A 15,602-nucleotide genomic window follows, 5' to 3' on the forward strand; every position below is an offset into this window, starting at 1 on the left:
ACTAACCGTATTGTTCTAGTCAGTGTTGCATTTTAGCACGAGGATAAAGCCGCCCCCAGCTCCCCGACCTCCTATTCTCTTTCCGCATCCACCCAGAACTTGTCTAGTTTATCACCAAAACTGCACCCCCTGGGTGGAGGAGAATTCAACATCCAGAGGCGGGAGCAGATTTCGGCCAATCAGAAGCCAGGTTCGAACCGCTCGCGCATCCCGGTGGTGTGTGATTGGTGGTTTCCCGCGGGCGGAAGCGGCGTCAGCGGCTCCGCCCCGCGCGGCGCGAGCCAATGGTCGCTCAGCGCAGGAAAAGACGAAGACGTGCTAGAGATGTAATATGGCGGAGAACACCCCCTCGGCGGCTCCGAGCCCGCGAGGGCTTGCGGATGGGGAGGATGCGGGTTTCCCGGAGGAGCGGATGGCGGAAACGGCGGGAGAAGATCAGGAGCAGTTTGAGTGCCAGGAGCTGCTCGAGTGCCAGGTGCATTTGGGGTCCCCTGAGGAGGAGGAGGACGCGGGCCTGGTGGCTGAGGCCGAGGCGGTAGCTGCCGGCTGGATGCTCGATTTCCTCTGCCTGTCTCTTTGCCGGGCCTTCCGTGACGGCCGCTCGGACGACTTCCACCGCACCCGTGACAGCGCCGAGGGTGAGTGCGGGGCGCTCCCGGCCGGGGACGGGAACCGCGGCGGGCTGCCGAGGCCTGGTTTGCGGCGTTGTCCTCCAGGGGGTCGGGGATTGGGCTGCTGCGGCGCCCGAGCGGAGGGCCCCCAGCTCAGAGTTGAACGTTGGTTCGAATCCCGCATCCGCCTCCTCTTAGCTCCTCAGTTTTGCTCAGATTCATTAGAGTTGATAGAGGGTTAAGTGAGTTGAACTGAACAAAACTGCACCTAATCCAGTGTCCAGTTCCTTTTGTCGCCTGTGGCGCTTGTATTTCTTGCTTTTTTCGTCAGAGATACTCCTGTAAAGGCATTTATTTAGCAGGTCACTGTGACCTAGGCATCAGTGTTTTCTATTATTTCGGGAGCTGTCTAAACCTCGTTTAGCCCGCTGGCTCCGTATAGGCTTCAGAATAAAAGTAACTGACAATGAAATCTACCACCTACACAAGACAGCCTGTAAGCGATGGACAGAGACCTTGACGCCTAGAGAAGGCTAGCTGGCTTTTTGAATGATAACTGAAAGATGCTCTGGTATTTATATGAGCTGGCCGTCAACTTATTGCAGCCAAACGCAACCCCAATATACTATTTAGTAGGAAATCAAATACTTCAGAAAACCGTATTGGTACATTTCAGCTTCACGGTTATCCCGTGAGTTAGGCAAGTAATCTCAGTTTATAGAGGAGTGAACTAGTTAAAACAACCTAAAGCATTGGTAGGTTAAAAGGTTGTTCCAGACGCATGCCTTATCTTCCAATTCAAGAAGCTTTCCTCCGTGTCACAGATAACACTAGAGCCATGGTTAATTAACATTAATTAGGAAGTTAAATCCTGGAATGAAGCCAGTTCATTTAATAATTTGAATTATTAAAAAGTCCTCTTTGGGGAGGAGGCTAAAATTATCTATGTGGTAATGAATTTGAATTGGAAACATCAGTATGAGCTCCTGTTTATAACATATGGAAATATCTATGCATATTATACATATATAGACACAGGTTAGGATATACTCATATATTTCCTTGTTCTGTTAGATGAAAGGATGTAGAAGCAGTGTAACCCTAGCAGCAAGGGGTACACCTAGCACTGAAGTCTTGGTTTCCAATACCATTCTCCAGAGAAATGGCCTGATTCTGGGACTGGGACTGGAAATATACAAGTTGAGCCTGGAGCATCTTGTGACAGAAAGTAAGAAAGTGCTAAAAACAAAGCAAAACAAAACCCCCAAAGAAACAAAAAAAAATCCCACAATTATGGGAGTACAAAGGGACACGGGAGCCAACTGCAAGGGCTCCCGATGGCCAAAGCTGAAATAACTCGAGCAAGAAAATACAGTTGACCCTTAAACAACACAGGTGTAAACTGCACCTGTCCACTTACAAGCCAATTTTTTCCTCAGTAGTAATTACTACAGTACTATGCAATCTGTGGTTGGTTAAGCTGGGAATACAGAGGGCCGACACTGGGATATTTAACTGCTCAGAGGGTCAGCACCCCTAACCCTGGCATTGTTCAAAGGTCCACTGTAGGGCGTCCCTGGTGGCGCAGTGGTTGTGGTTGAGAGTCCGCCTGCCGATGCAGCGGATACGGGTTTGTGCTCCGGTCCGGGAAGATCCCACATGCCGCAGAGTGGCTGGGCCTGTGTGTCCAGAGCCTGTGCTCCGCAACGGGAGAGGCCACAGCAGTGAGGCCCGCGTACCAAAAAAAAAAAAAAAAAAAAAAAAAAGTCAACTGTAGTGTTGGATTACAACCCAAAATACAAAATAAATATCCATAAAGTTCATACTGATGTAAATAAATGGTGGAAACAATATACAAATGGAAGAAGAGACAAATCTGTGACGCAGAAGAATTCCAGGTAATTCATGTAGCTACTCCGTCCTCAAGGAGGTGGAACAAAACTCCACACTCGTTAAGTGTGGACTGTGAAGAGCGCAGTATAGAAAGGGGGAGAAAGTAGAGAAGGCTGACAAACACTGGCTCACCTAGGTAATCAAGGTCAGCATCAGCAGTGATAGCTAGTAGCATGTACGCTTGATTCAGTGATGAAAATGGAACTTTGCTTCTGTGATGCTCCTCCCCAAACCCCATAGCTCTAGTCTAATCACGAGAAAAATAGCAGACAAATCCCAATGGAGAGGTACATTGTACAAATTACCTCAAAATTGTCAAGGTCATCAAAACCAGGGAAAGTCTGAGAAACTCTTATAGCCAAGAGATGCCCAAAGAGACATGATGACTAAATGTCATGTGGTGCCCTGGTTGGGATCTTGCAGCAGAAAAAGGACATTAAGTAAAAACTAAGGAAATCTGAATAAAGCGTGGACTTTAGTTACTAATGTATCAATATTGGTTAATTAACATAACATGTAATACTAATTAATGCAAGATACTAATAGGGTAAACTGGGTGGAGGGTATATGGGACCTCTTTACTATCTTTCTTCACTATATTATGTATATTTAAAACCATTCTAAAAAATAAAGTTTATTTTAAAAAAAAAAAAAAGGACCTTGTAAGGTTCTAGCCCAAGACCCAAGGAATAATCTAGGTTATCTCCATTATTTGAAGGTTAAAGGCACAGAAACCCAGAAAGAGTAAACTTTTTCAGGTTGCATTGCTAAAACAGATATGCAAACTGTGAACATAATATTGTCTCGGTATTCCATTTTTGACTAAAAGGACTCCCTTTTATCTCTTGCAGAATTTCATTTACTATGCTTTTCAAGATTGTAAACATATACAACTCTGATGCTTCCTAGAAAATTCTTAGCTCTTTCATTCCAACTCAGAATTATTCTCCCACCTCACTTATCTCAGATAAATGCCTTTTCCAGACTGATATTCCTAACCTATCTCCACTGTGGGAAGCAGTGTAGAATTGTAATTAAGAGCATGGGCTCCATAGTAAATTGTCTGAGTTTGATTCCTGGCTCTGCTGGTTTATAGCCACAAGACTTGAAAAAATGACTTGGTACCACCACTTCTCGTGGTACCACAATTTCCTCATCTGTAAAATGGTAGTAATAATGGCATCTACCTCAAAGGGCTGTTGAGAGAAGCAGATGAACTGATATGTATAAAGCAAGGTTTCCCAACCTCAGCCTGTTGACATTTTGCACCACATGATTCTTTATTCTGTGTATGCTTGAGGGTGGAGGGGGAATGAGGTGGAGGTTCTCCCGTGCATTGTAGGATCCTTGACCTCAGCCACTAGGTGCCAGTAGCACCCCTCCCACTCGTGACAATCAAAAATGTCTCCAGGGGCTTCCCTGGTGGCGCAGTGGTTAAGAATCCGCCTGCCAGTGCAGGACATGGGTTCGAGCCCTGGTCTGGAAAGATCCCACATGCCGCAGAGCAACTAAGCCCGTGCACCACAACTACTGAGCCTACACTCTAGAGCCTGCGAGCCACAACTGCCGAGCCCACGTGCCGCAACTACTGAAGCCCAGGCACCTAGAGCCTATGCTCCGCCACCGCAATGAGAAGCCTGCGCACCGCAATGAAGAGTAGCCCCCGCTCGCCGCTACTAGAGAAAGCCAGCGTGCAGCAATGAAGACCCAACACAGCCAAAAACCAAAAAAAAATGTCTCCAGACATTGCCAAATGTCTCCTAGGGGACAAAATCACCCCTAGTTGAGAACCACTGCTAAATGCTTAGAGTAGTGCAGGGTATTATAGTTAAGTGCTTAAATATAGTTGTTACTGCTGCTGCTCATTAGGTCCTCCCTAATGTAGTGTTTGGTTACAGGTGTGGAAAAAGCAGATAGCCAGGTTCAACCAGGGTAGGTTTTCATTGTTTTTGTTTTGTTTTATGCCTAATAGGTACAAAGAGCAGAAGGGCAGTGGTGTGTAAGGTATCTGTAGTTATTGCATACGTAGACTGAATATGGAGGGAAATGAAGACAGAAAGGATCTGACTTTCTTCCCTAGAATAGATTAGGTCTTTCTTATACCATACTTACCCTTTATGACACATTAAAATTTTAATTAGTCTCTTGCATAATTTTTTGTTTAATTCGTGCCTTCTCAGACTAAAACCTTCCTGAGGAGCAGGGACTGGCCATCTTATTATTCAGACATCAGTCCCTATCACTGGCCAGCAGTAGATGTTCAGTCCATGTTGAATAAGTTGTGTTTAAATTTCATATAAGTTTTGTGCTCTTTTTGAATCCTATTTAATTATATTATGACTATATTTGGTCCAGATAATCTCTGGTGTAGCATAAGGTTATGACATATTAAAATTGAGGACATAAATGTATTTATTTGTTTCATCTGCTTAGCAGCTGCAGGACTGTTTTTTGGTTTGCTGTCTTTTATTGCTACATGGTAAATTCAGTGAAAACCAGGATTATGGTTTACTCAGTGTTGTATGTACTTACTACCTAGCATAACATCTGGGTGGGTGTTCAAATATTGGGGAGATTAACATTAATAAATGTTTTTAAAATAAAGCTTTGTAAACTGAACAGACTCTCGCTTAACTGAAACCTTGACAGAAATAATATATTTCCTATAATATTAGGCATTTTAAGGTATAAAGTAAGTTTCCAGGTAATGATTTGACACATTTTACAGTTTGGATTTAAATCTCCCTTTTCATTAGTTTAGACTGCTACCTGTGAAAGTATGTCGTTTTCAAGATTTATTATTCTGCCTGTGAAACATCAGTTTTATTTTGAAGGAAAAGTCTTCATTGTTATTCTTTTTTGTTCTGATTTCCTAAAAAATGTCTATAAATAATGCATACACTCTAAATTTATGATAATCTTTGGGTGATATTTGTAACTTATTTCTCCGCAAACCACACAGAGGTACTGCTGGGTCAAGTTTGGAGTTTTGTTTTGATGTTTTAATGAGATTTACTTTCTTCACTTTCAGCTATTATTCATGGATTGTCCAGTCTAACAGCTTATCAACTGAGAACTATATACATATGTCAATTTTTGACAAGAATTGCAGCTGGAAAAACCCTTGGTAAATATGTTTTTATCTTATATTGGACATATTTCAATCTGTGTCAAAAGAGGAGGAGACAATGAGAAGAAACAGATGGGAGTAGTCCTTTGTTTTTGAGAGTTTGCTCACGTGTATTTGGCATGTACATCTATACACAGACATATTTAAAGCTAGTAAAAGAAATACAATCCCTATCTTCTTAGAGTGATGGTTCTCAAATTTTAGCTTGCTTCTGAATTATTAGAGAACTTGTTAAGGAACAGAATGGTGAGTCCCCTTCTCCATCATGAGTTTCTGATTCAGTAGGTTGAGTGAGGGGCCCTGGAGTTTACATTTCTACTAAGTTCCCAGGTGATTCTGATGTTGCTGTTGGGGGACCATGCTCTGTGTACTCTGTCTTCAAGACGTCACTAAATTGGACTATGGTAACTTTGTGGTGACTCGTATTACTATCATACATACTCTGTTTCTAACTGGCAACAATGATATTTGAAACCTTATTTGAGCTTGATTTCAGCACTTACTTAATAAGGGAATATGATTTTATAACTATAATTATCTCTCTCCCTTGTCCTCATAGTTTATTTTAGATTGTAATGGCCAGGCCGGGTTCAGTTTATCAGTAATGGCTAATATTTACAGCATGGTTAGTTAAAGGACCTTTTGCTGCAAATAATTCCCTATTTATATTGGTTTTTACAATTTACAAAATGCTTTCTTGGCAGTCTCCAGTGGTGGGCAGTAATCGCACAGAACTGTTCACTTATAAGCAGACTGGGTGGCAGGAAATCCCACCCTATTAGGACCGCTCTGGGAGCCCACACTCATGCAGCTCTGGCTCATGTGGCATGCTGTGTTGTGGGGGTGAGTTGGAGCCAGACAGTCAGTGGATTAGGGCTAGAGGCAAAGCAGACGTGCGGGAGACGGTAGGTAGGTAGGCTGGGCTGGTGGTGGAGGAAGAAAATGGGCCGATGTAGACCATAATAAGCTAACATGGTTCACAGAGCTGTCTGGTAAATTAAATGTGACAGAATGTTCTAGAAGTGCCTGGCTGGGCTTCACATGTAGCAGTTGTTCATTATATTCTTATTTTCCCTTCCAACAACCTCTTCTCTCAAAACAAGGGTTCAAAAAAATCCCTGTTTTGTGTGTGACCCCATGGTTTAATCTTGAAATTCACCAGAGTGCATCTTAGATATAATAGGCCGGGGTCAGTGATCAAGAATCACTATATCTCAAGAGAGGCAGCATTTAAAACTTCACTTTAGTTTATGTATTGGATTTTCAGCTACACGTGACCCTGAATTTCAAATGGAGATGTTGGTGTGTAATTTGCTAAGTAGTTACCAGCCACTGTGAGTCTTTGATAAGAATAAGCTGATAAATTCTGTTTTAAGAAAGTTTAACAGTAGTACAAATATTATCTCGTTAAATATTCACATAGTATTTGTTTACGTCATTTTATAGGTGCGAAAACTGAGGCTTAGAAAGGCAAAATAACTTTTTCAACACCACACAGGTAGTACATAATAGAGTCTGGAATAAACTCCAAACTTTTTAAAACCACTGTACAATATTGCAACAGATTGTATATGGTGATGAGAAAGAGGAAGGAGTAAAACGGTGACTCCTTAGGGTTTTTTTAAAAAATAAATTTATTTATTTATTTTGGCTGCGTTGGGTCTTCGTTGATGTGCGCGGGCTTTCTCTAGTGGCCGTGCTCGGGCTTTCTCTAGTTGCGGCGAGTGGGGGCTACTCTTCGTTGTGTTGCGCGGGCTTCTCATTGCGGAGCTCGGGCTCTAGGCGCATGGGCTTCAGTAGTTGTGGCGCGCGGGCTCAGTAGTTGTGGCTTGCAGGCTCTAGAGCACAGGCTCAGTAGTTGTGGTGCACAGGCTTAGTTGCTCCGCGGCATGTGGGATCTTCCCAGACCAGGGCTCGAACCCATGTCCCCTGCATTGGCAGGCGGATTCTTAACCACTGAGCCACCAGGGAAGTCCCTCCTTCGGTTTTTAAGCCTTGGTGATTGGAATAATGTTGGTAGAGAGATAAGTTCTTGATTGATCCTGTTTCAAATATCTACAAAATATATAAGAAGGATTTAAAGTAGTATATGCGAAAATCAAATTTCACAATAAACTAATTTCATGCTCTATCTCAATGAAGTTTGTTATACTTACAAACCATTTAAGAATTCTGTTACTGTCACACCTTATATAAAATATAGTTTATTTCAGCTCTTAAAATCAGTATTTTAGTAGAGAAAATCTTCAGATGTTTTGTGGACTCATATATAGCCTTTTCTGTTTTTTATTTTTTTAAAGTTGATTTTAATGAGGAAATTAACTTGAAAAATATTCCCTAAACTGGTATATACGAGAGCAGTGCCTGGCACATAGTATACACTCAGTCAATATTTAAAGAAATAAATTTATTAAAAAATAACAAAGTAAAGTTCTTCATGGCTTTCTAAGTTACTTATTTTTATTTTGGTTTTAAAAGATGCACAGTTTGAAAGTGATGAACGAATTACACCCTTGGAATCAGCCTTGATGATTTGGGCGTCAATTGAAAAGGAACATGACAAGCTTCATGAAGAAATACAGAATTTAATTAAAATTCAGGTATGAGTATTACTTTGTGTTTATTATTATTATTTTGCTAGAAAATAAAAACAACATCTAAAGAAACTAAGAGCCACTTAATAGAAGTTGGACGGTAAACCTATAGTAAAATTTAATATAATCATTCTCTTTAGAAATTTGACCTATGATTTATAGCCTTGACATGAGGTCTAAGAGCTGGGACTTAATGTTTTCTACCTAAGTGCATATTGCCCCCACGTTGGAAAATATGCCAAATCTATTTAAAGATGCTAAACAACTTTCAAAAACCAGTGGTTTATGCTCTCCCATTTAAAGATTACCTTTTATTTTTATTTTTTAAAAATATTTTTGGGGCCACACCACATGGCATGTGGGATCTTAGTTCCCTGACCAGGGATCGAAACCGCTCCCCCTGCAGTGGACACGTGGAGTCTTAACCACTGGACCACTAGAGAAGTCCCTAAAGATGATCAAATAATAAGAAATGAATGGGTTTTTGCGATTAACAGAATGTAAAATTTTAACTATGTAGAGAAAATTTTAGTAGGAGTAGCCTATTAAAGAGTGAGAGACCAAAGAAAGTCATTCAAAGATACAATAGCAGGGAAAATATGTTTTGCTTACAGGCAAAGTATGTACTCAGGAATTTCATAGTTAAATAAACTTTACCGAGTTTAAAAAAAAATTTTCATGGTGGGTAGGAGAAAATCCAGGTGGTGTCCTACCTTCTCAGGAATTAATTATTGATGGTGTGGTGACTGTCAATTAGAATTAAGACCTGAAGAGAATGGGCAGAAAAATGACTGCTGCTTTTAAGAATTTCAACCCAGGGCAAAGGGATTTGTCATGTTATCCCAGTCTTTTGGAGTTCTAGGGGAAGCAGGCCTTTGCGAAATATACTAGTAAAGTTGAAGGGGTTACCATAAAATACATAGCAAACGTGTAAGAATATATTGCTTACTGTTTGCCAGATACTGTTCTAAGCACTTTTATATATAGCTCTTTAATCCTCACAACTGCCCTATGAAATAGGTACTATTATTTTCACCATTATACATTGGTGTAAAGAAGCGGAGGCGCCAAGAGGTTAAATAGCTTTCCCAAGTTTACAAACCTACCCAGATGGTAATGGTGGTCCTATATCTTACCACATATGGTATCGAAAGGCCAGTTTAGGGCTTTCCTGGTGGCGCAGTGGTTGAGAGTCCACCTGCCGATGCAGGGGACGCGGGTTCGTGCCCCGGTCCGGGAAGATCCCACATGCCGCGGAGCAGCTGAGCCCCGCACGTCTGGAGCCTGCGCTCCGCAACGGGAGAGGCCACAACAGTGAGATGTGAGAGGCCTGCGTACCCCCCGCCCCCCAACACACACACTTTATAAAATGATTATTCAAAAGCATTTGGCTTCCTGAATTTCTTTTAGAGATTTTCCTGGGGTCCTAAGTAGCAACTTCTATATCCTAATCATCACAAACACCATCCATCTACCTCTTCTCTCACTTCCCACAACAGTGAGAGGCCCGCGTACCACACAAAAGCATTTGGCTTCCTGAATTTCTTTTAGAGATTTTCCTGGGGTCCTAAGTAGCAACTTCTATATCCTAATCATCACAAACACCATCCATCTACCTCTTCTGTCACTTCCCTTTTGCTCAAAATTACTATTTAGGTGGGTCCTCAATATATACAAAGTAGCTCCTGATTTATTTATTAATTCCTGCCTTTAATATCATTTATCAAATCAAAATTATTAAGCTACGTAAGAATATTTTAAATGAAGTAGTTTAGACTTACCTGAGTTATTACAATATTAAACAACAATTAGATATTTTAAAAAGCAATCTAAGGTTTGTTATTTGTCATCCTATCTTTTAGGCTATAGCTGTTTGCATGGAAAATGGAAATTTTAAAGAAGCAAAAGAAGTCTTTGAAAGAATATTTGGTGACCCAAATTCTTCTACGGTAATTATTTAAATTAGAATCAGAAGTTTGGAGCCATTTATATGGAATAAGGAAAATTGAAAGAACATTGGAGGAGAGAAGAAATGTTTTCTCTTTTAAACAGTATAGTCCAACAGAAATATAGTGCCAGTCTCGTATGTGATTTTAAATTTTCTAGTAGCCACATTAAAAAAGTAAAAAGAGGGGACACGGGTTTGTGCCCCGGTCTGGGAAGATTCCCACATGCGGCGGAGCGGCTGGGCCCGTGAGCCATGGCCGCTGAGCCTGCGCGTCCGGAGCCTGTGCCCCGCAGCGGGAGAGGCCACAACAGTGAGAGGCCCGCGTACCACAAAAAAAAGTAAATAAATAAAAGTAAAAAGAAACAAGTAAACCTAACTTTAGTAACACTTTATTTAACCCAGTATATCCAAAAACATGATTCTTTTTAACAATCAATGTAAAAAGTATTGGTGAGATATTTTACACGCCCTTTTCTGTACAGTCGGCCCTCTGTATCCTGAGCTCCATATCTGGGAATTCAACCAACTGCAGATCGAAAATATGTAGGGGGAAAAAATTCCAGAAAGTTTTCAAAAAGCAAAACTTGCATTTGTCACACACTGGCAACTATTTACATAGCATTTACATTGTATTAGGTATTATAAGTAATCTAGATATGATTTAAAGTATATGTGAGGAAATGTGTAGGTTATATGCAAATACTACACCATTTTATATAAGGGACTTGAGCATCCTTGGATTTTGGTACCCAAGGGGAGTCCTGGAGCCAATCCCATGTGGATACCAAGGTACAACCGTACTAAGTCTTTGAAATCTAGGGTGTATTTTACACTTAAGGCTAAATTCAGGGCTTATGCCTTGCAAGGGCTGAGTAGCCTTGTGTGGCTAGTGGCTACCATATTGAGCAGTGCAGGTGTAGGGGAATGCATTATAACTTGCTTATTCTTCTGCAGGTTTCTTATGTTATCACTAGTTTTTGTATGTATGTGTAATGTTAAGGTCAACAGAAGTTAATTTTAAAGTGTTTAAAGCAAAGTTATGAGAGCAAATTAAGCTTATTCAAAGAAATGTAGTTTTATACAGTTTTTAATGAACTCCTTATTAACAATAGCATACAGTTAGTAGAGTATGTGTATCATAAGTGTGTAAGTAGGTGTATTTTCACAAAAGGAACACACTTGTGTGGTGACCTCCTAGATCAAGAAACAGAACATCACCAGCACCCTCCAGGCATTATCCTTCCCACCTTCTCAAGGGTAACCGCTATCCTGACTTGCAACATCCAAGATTAGTCCTACTTATTTCTGAACTTTATATAATGGAATCATATAGCAAGTTTATATTTGTAAGAGAGATACATGGTGTTGCTTGCAGCAATCGTTTGTTCATTCTCATTGCTCCATTGTAGGAATATACTACAATTTATCCATTCTACTGTGAATGGACATTTGAGTTATTTCCGTATTTTGTCTATTACATTCCTTTACATGTCTTTTGTAGAAAAAATATTTGTGTTTCTATTGGGTATATACTTAGGAATAGAATTGGTGGGTTGTAGGATATGCACATACTCAGTTTTAGTAGATACTGCCAGAGTTTTCCAAAGTAGTTATTATCAATTCCTCCAGTAGTGTGGGAGAGTTCCAGTTGCTTCACAGACCTTATACGTGGTTTTCATTATAATCATTCTGGCGAATATGTAGTGCTATATCGCATTGGGTTTTAATTTCTGTTTCTTTGATGGTTAATGAAGTTGAGTACCTTTTCACATGGTGGTTTGGGGGAGAGGGAATCCCCTTAATCCACTGAAGGACTGAGCCTTTAGTAAGGCTTATTCTATCTCTAATTTGCCCCTGTTCCTACGGTGTAAGCCTCTTGAGATTTCAGCTGGAAGCCTGGTATGTTTATTGGGTTCCCTGCCCTTACTTTTTTGCCTTAGTACTGTGAGACTACTGAAAATTCCACTCTGCTTGTACTTCACAGAAGAGGAAACTTTATGGCCAGTAAGGCTAAGACAGAAAGTGTTAACCTCACTAATATTCGTAATCAGGTCACTACCAAGTAATATATTGAAATAGCATTTCCTATACTTCTGATTGGCAATGATTAAAAATGTCTTGCATACCAACAGTTGGCTCAGAATGTGGAGAAATGATGAGTGCCATACCTTCCTCTCAGGAGGGTAAATTGGTACTTAAGCTTTGGAGAGCATTTTAACAAAATCATCAGTAAGCATGCATTCCAGCAATTCCACTTCTAGATAAATACCCTAGAGTAACTGTTTTTACTTTCACTGTATACTTTTAAAACCATGAAGCTTTATTTAAAAAAATAAAAACTGAAAAAAGAAAACTAGGCCCTACTGTGACAGTTGTTCTGGGATAGAGCTTGAGAAGTGGAATTTTTTTTAAAGCTTTATAGCTTTATTGTGCAACCAGCATTGAAAGAATTATTGTCTAAGAAAAACTGGTACTATGCCCCAGAAGACATGTAGGAAAATGTTTAAGAGCATTGTGGTAATAGAAAATAGCCTAAATGCTTTCAACAGGCTGGAGGGAAAGGTGAATAAATGGTATATATTTTTTAAAATTTACTTTTATTTATTTATTTATTTTTGCATTGGGTCTTCATTGCTGTGCGCGGGCTCTCTCTAGTTGCAGCAAGCGGGGCCCACTCTTTGTCACAGTGAGCGGGCTTCTTATTGCGGTGGCTTCTCCTATTGTGGAGCACGGGCTCTAGGCGTGCAGGCTTCAGTAGTTGTGGCACACAGGCTCAGTTGTTGTGGCTTGTGGGCTCTAGAACGCAGGCTCAGTAGTTGTGGCTCACAGGCTTAGTTGCTCCACGGCACGTGGGATCTTCCCGGACCAGGGTTCGAACCCGTGTCCCCTGCACTGGCAGGTGGATTCTTAACCACTGTGCCACCAGGGAAGCCCATAAATGGTATTTTTGATCAATGGAATACTGTACAACAGTGAAAGTAACTAGTAATTCTGTAAATATCAAATCAACATGGATGTCATAGAGTTGAGCAAAATACAGAAAGTTTCAAAATCCACATACTATAACACCATTGGTATAAAGTTAAAACCATGCTAAACAATGCTATATATATTGTTTATGGATGCATACATATGTAGTGCAAGTGTAAAGGAATGCATGGATGTGCTAAAGTTCTAATTTCAGGATAATGGTTACCTTGAGAAGAGCAAGGCCAGGGTGGGGGAAGGGTGCCATCAGATTATGGTAGTAAATAAGGCTTCTGTTATACAGATAATGATTCATTTCTTAAACTTGGTAATGGATATTTAGGTTCATAAGGTTTTTTAATCCTTTTGCATATGTGTAAAATATTTTTTAAGTCAAAAAATATATTGATGGGCATTTAAAATGGGAGCATTTTTAAAACCACTTGAGTTTTTGTTTATAAAGTGATTTTTTTCAGTTAAATAATATGACAGAATTTCTAGTATTTTATTTGTGATATATGTGCTAATAAGTTTCTTCTGTTTTCTTTAGCCTTTAAAAAGGAAATTGCTTATGATAATCTCTCAGAAAGATACATTCCATTCCCTTTTTCAACACTTCAGCTACAACCACATGATGGAGAAAATTAAGAGTTATGTGAATTATGTGCTAAATGAAAAATCATCATCCTTTCTAATGAAGGTATGCATATTTCAGAGAGATTCTAAACAGACTTAAGAGTAATTGTTACAATAAAGGAGAATATTTGAAATAGAAATTCTTAAAAACTAATCAGAATTTTATTTAGTGATTTTGTAGAAGAATGGTGAAATGTTATAATTAGTGGATCTAAAGGGTTTATTGGTGATCTTTGTAGTATTTTTACAACTTTTCAAAGTAAAAGTTGGGGAAATTTTTCAAAATAGCAAGTTGAGGGGAAAACTTATCAAAATAAATTAAGAAATAAGTGAAAAGAAATAGTTTAATTAAATTCAAATGAAATTTTTAGCATATTTTTGGGAAAAGTCAAATTGGACTGAAGAAGGTCATTAAAATTTTTCTTTTTACATTTTATCCTGTCTTAGCCTCAAAAAGTTTTAACTTAATATGTTACATGAGAGCATTGCTTAATTTGAGATAGTTTTATTTTAAAATACATAGAATCGGGCTTCCCTGGTGGCGCAGTGGTTGAGAATCTGCCTGCCAATGCAGGGGACCACGGGTTCGTGCCCCGGTCCGGGAAGATCCCACATGCCGCGGAGCAGCTGGGCCCGTGAGCCATGGCCACTGAGCCTGTGCTTCCGGAGCCTGCGCTCCGCAGCGGGAGAGGCCACAACAGTGAGAGGCCCGTGTACCGCAAAAAAAAAAAACATAGAATCTTTAAAAACATTTTTTTAAAGTAACCTTTTATCTTAACACTGACTAGAGAGCATTGTCTGTATCGAGTACCTTTGCAAGGAAACCCCTTCTCCATAATGCTTATAAACCACGCAGGTTGCTGATGGTGACACCATAGTTACTGGGGAAAATAACAACACACTGCCCTTTATTGACCTGTGATGAGACACTTGGGTTATGACTGTCAAAGAACAAGAAGGCTTAATTAAATGTTACTTGTTTTAAATGTCTTAATGCATCCCTTCGTCTCCCGCAACCCCCCTTTTTAAGGCAGCAGCAAAAGTAGTGGAAAGTAAAAGAGCAAGAACAACAGCTTCTCAAGATAAACCTAATAGTAATGATATTGAATTGGAAACTGAAGCTAATTTGGATATAGGAGAAAGGTTTGTAAATTCATTTAGCATATTTTTTGTCTTATGAATGTAATATCTATGTAAAAGTCATGATAGCAAACCATTGTTAATAAAAATGATTATCGAGTAGTAGGTATATTGCTTTACTGGTGGCTAACATTTGGATGTTTGGGAGTGCTGTAGAGTTAGGGCTTACGTATATTCTGTTTCATATGCTAAGCAAAAGTAGAGAGAGAATAGCACTGTGTAGCTAGTGTGAGTGATATCATTTGTCATTCTCAGGGAACACGAACTGTTGAGGTTGAAAGCCTGAGTCATCTGTGCCCCTTAGTTCTCAAATCCTACATGCCCTCGTGTGACTGTTGTACTGAGGGTTATTCTAATATGTTAAAATATTGTTCATCTTCTCTAAGGGTAGGCTAACTGCTTCATCTGGTGCGCAAGTGCAGAAACAGTGCTTTGCTCCAACGCGGGAGGGAAACAAGGCTGTGTCAGTCCTACAGGTTGAGAGACAGAGTTCAGTTTCTAAAATTATTTCTTCTTTAGGGATTTTCAAGGGTAATTTTGACAGAATTGGCTTTTACCTTTTGCTTTAGAAACTAACCCTAACTGAAGAAGATAAACTCTACCATTATAATGATCTTTTCTATTGAACCTATGGTCCATTCCTCCTCTTCATCCACCCTTAAACCAAGGCCAAATAGTCAAAT

At 40.0% G+C, this 15,602-nt stretch overlaps 1 protein-coding gene across 11 annotated transcripts in view; it reads left to right on the forward strand.

Moving 5' to 3' along the window:
- The first annotated feature begins 258 nt into the window (after positions 1–258).
- Positions 259–15,602, forward strand: part of TERF1 (telomeric repeat binding factor 1) — a 48,059-nt gene continuing 32,715 nt past the window's right edge. For 8 of the 11 annotated variants that reach the window (XM_067017497.1, XM_067017496.1, XM_067017495.1 and 5 more), the window contains exons 1-6: positions 279–638; positions 5,536–5,631; positions 8,113–8,234; positions 10,091–10,177; positions 13,694–13,843; positions 14,810–14,922. In XM_067017497.1, coding sequence (XP_066873598.1) covers positions 332–638; positions 5,536–5,631; positions 8,113–8,234; positions 10,091–10,177; positions 13,694–13,843; positions 14,810–14,922 — 875 coding nt within the window. In that variant the 5' untranslated portion in view covers positions 279–331. Of the gene's footprint in view, positions 639–5,535; positions 5,632–8,112; positions 8,235–10,090; positions 10,178–13,693; positions 13,844–14,809; positions 14,923–15,602 lie in introns of all 11 variants that reach the window. The other 3 variants (XM_067017491.1, XM_067017492.1, XM_059042947.2) reach the window with 2 other exon arrangements.

This window comes from Kogia breviceps, chromosome 17 (genome assembly GCF_026419965.1).
Source record: "Kogia breviceps isolate mKogBre1 chromosome 17, mKogBre1 haplotype 1, whole genome shotgun sequence".
Taxonomy (NCBI): Eukaryota; Metazoa; Chordata; class Mammalia; order Artiodactyla; family Physeteridae; genus Kogia; species Kogia breviceps.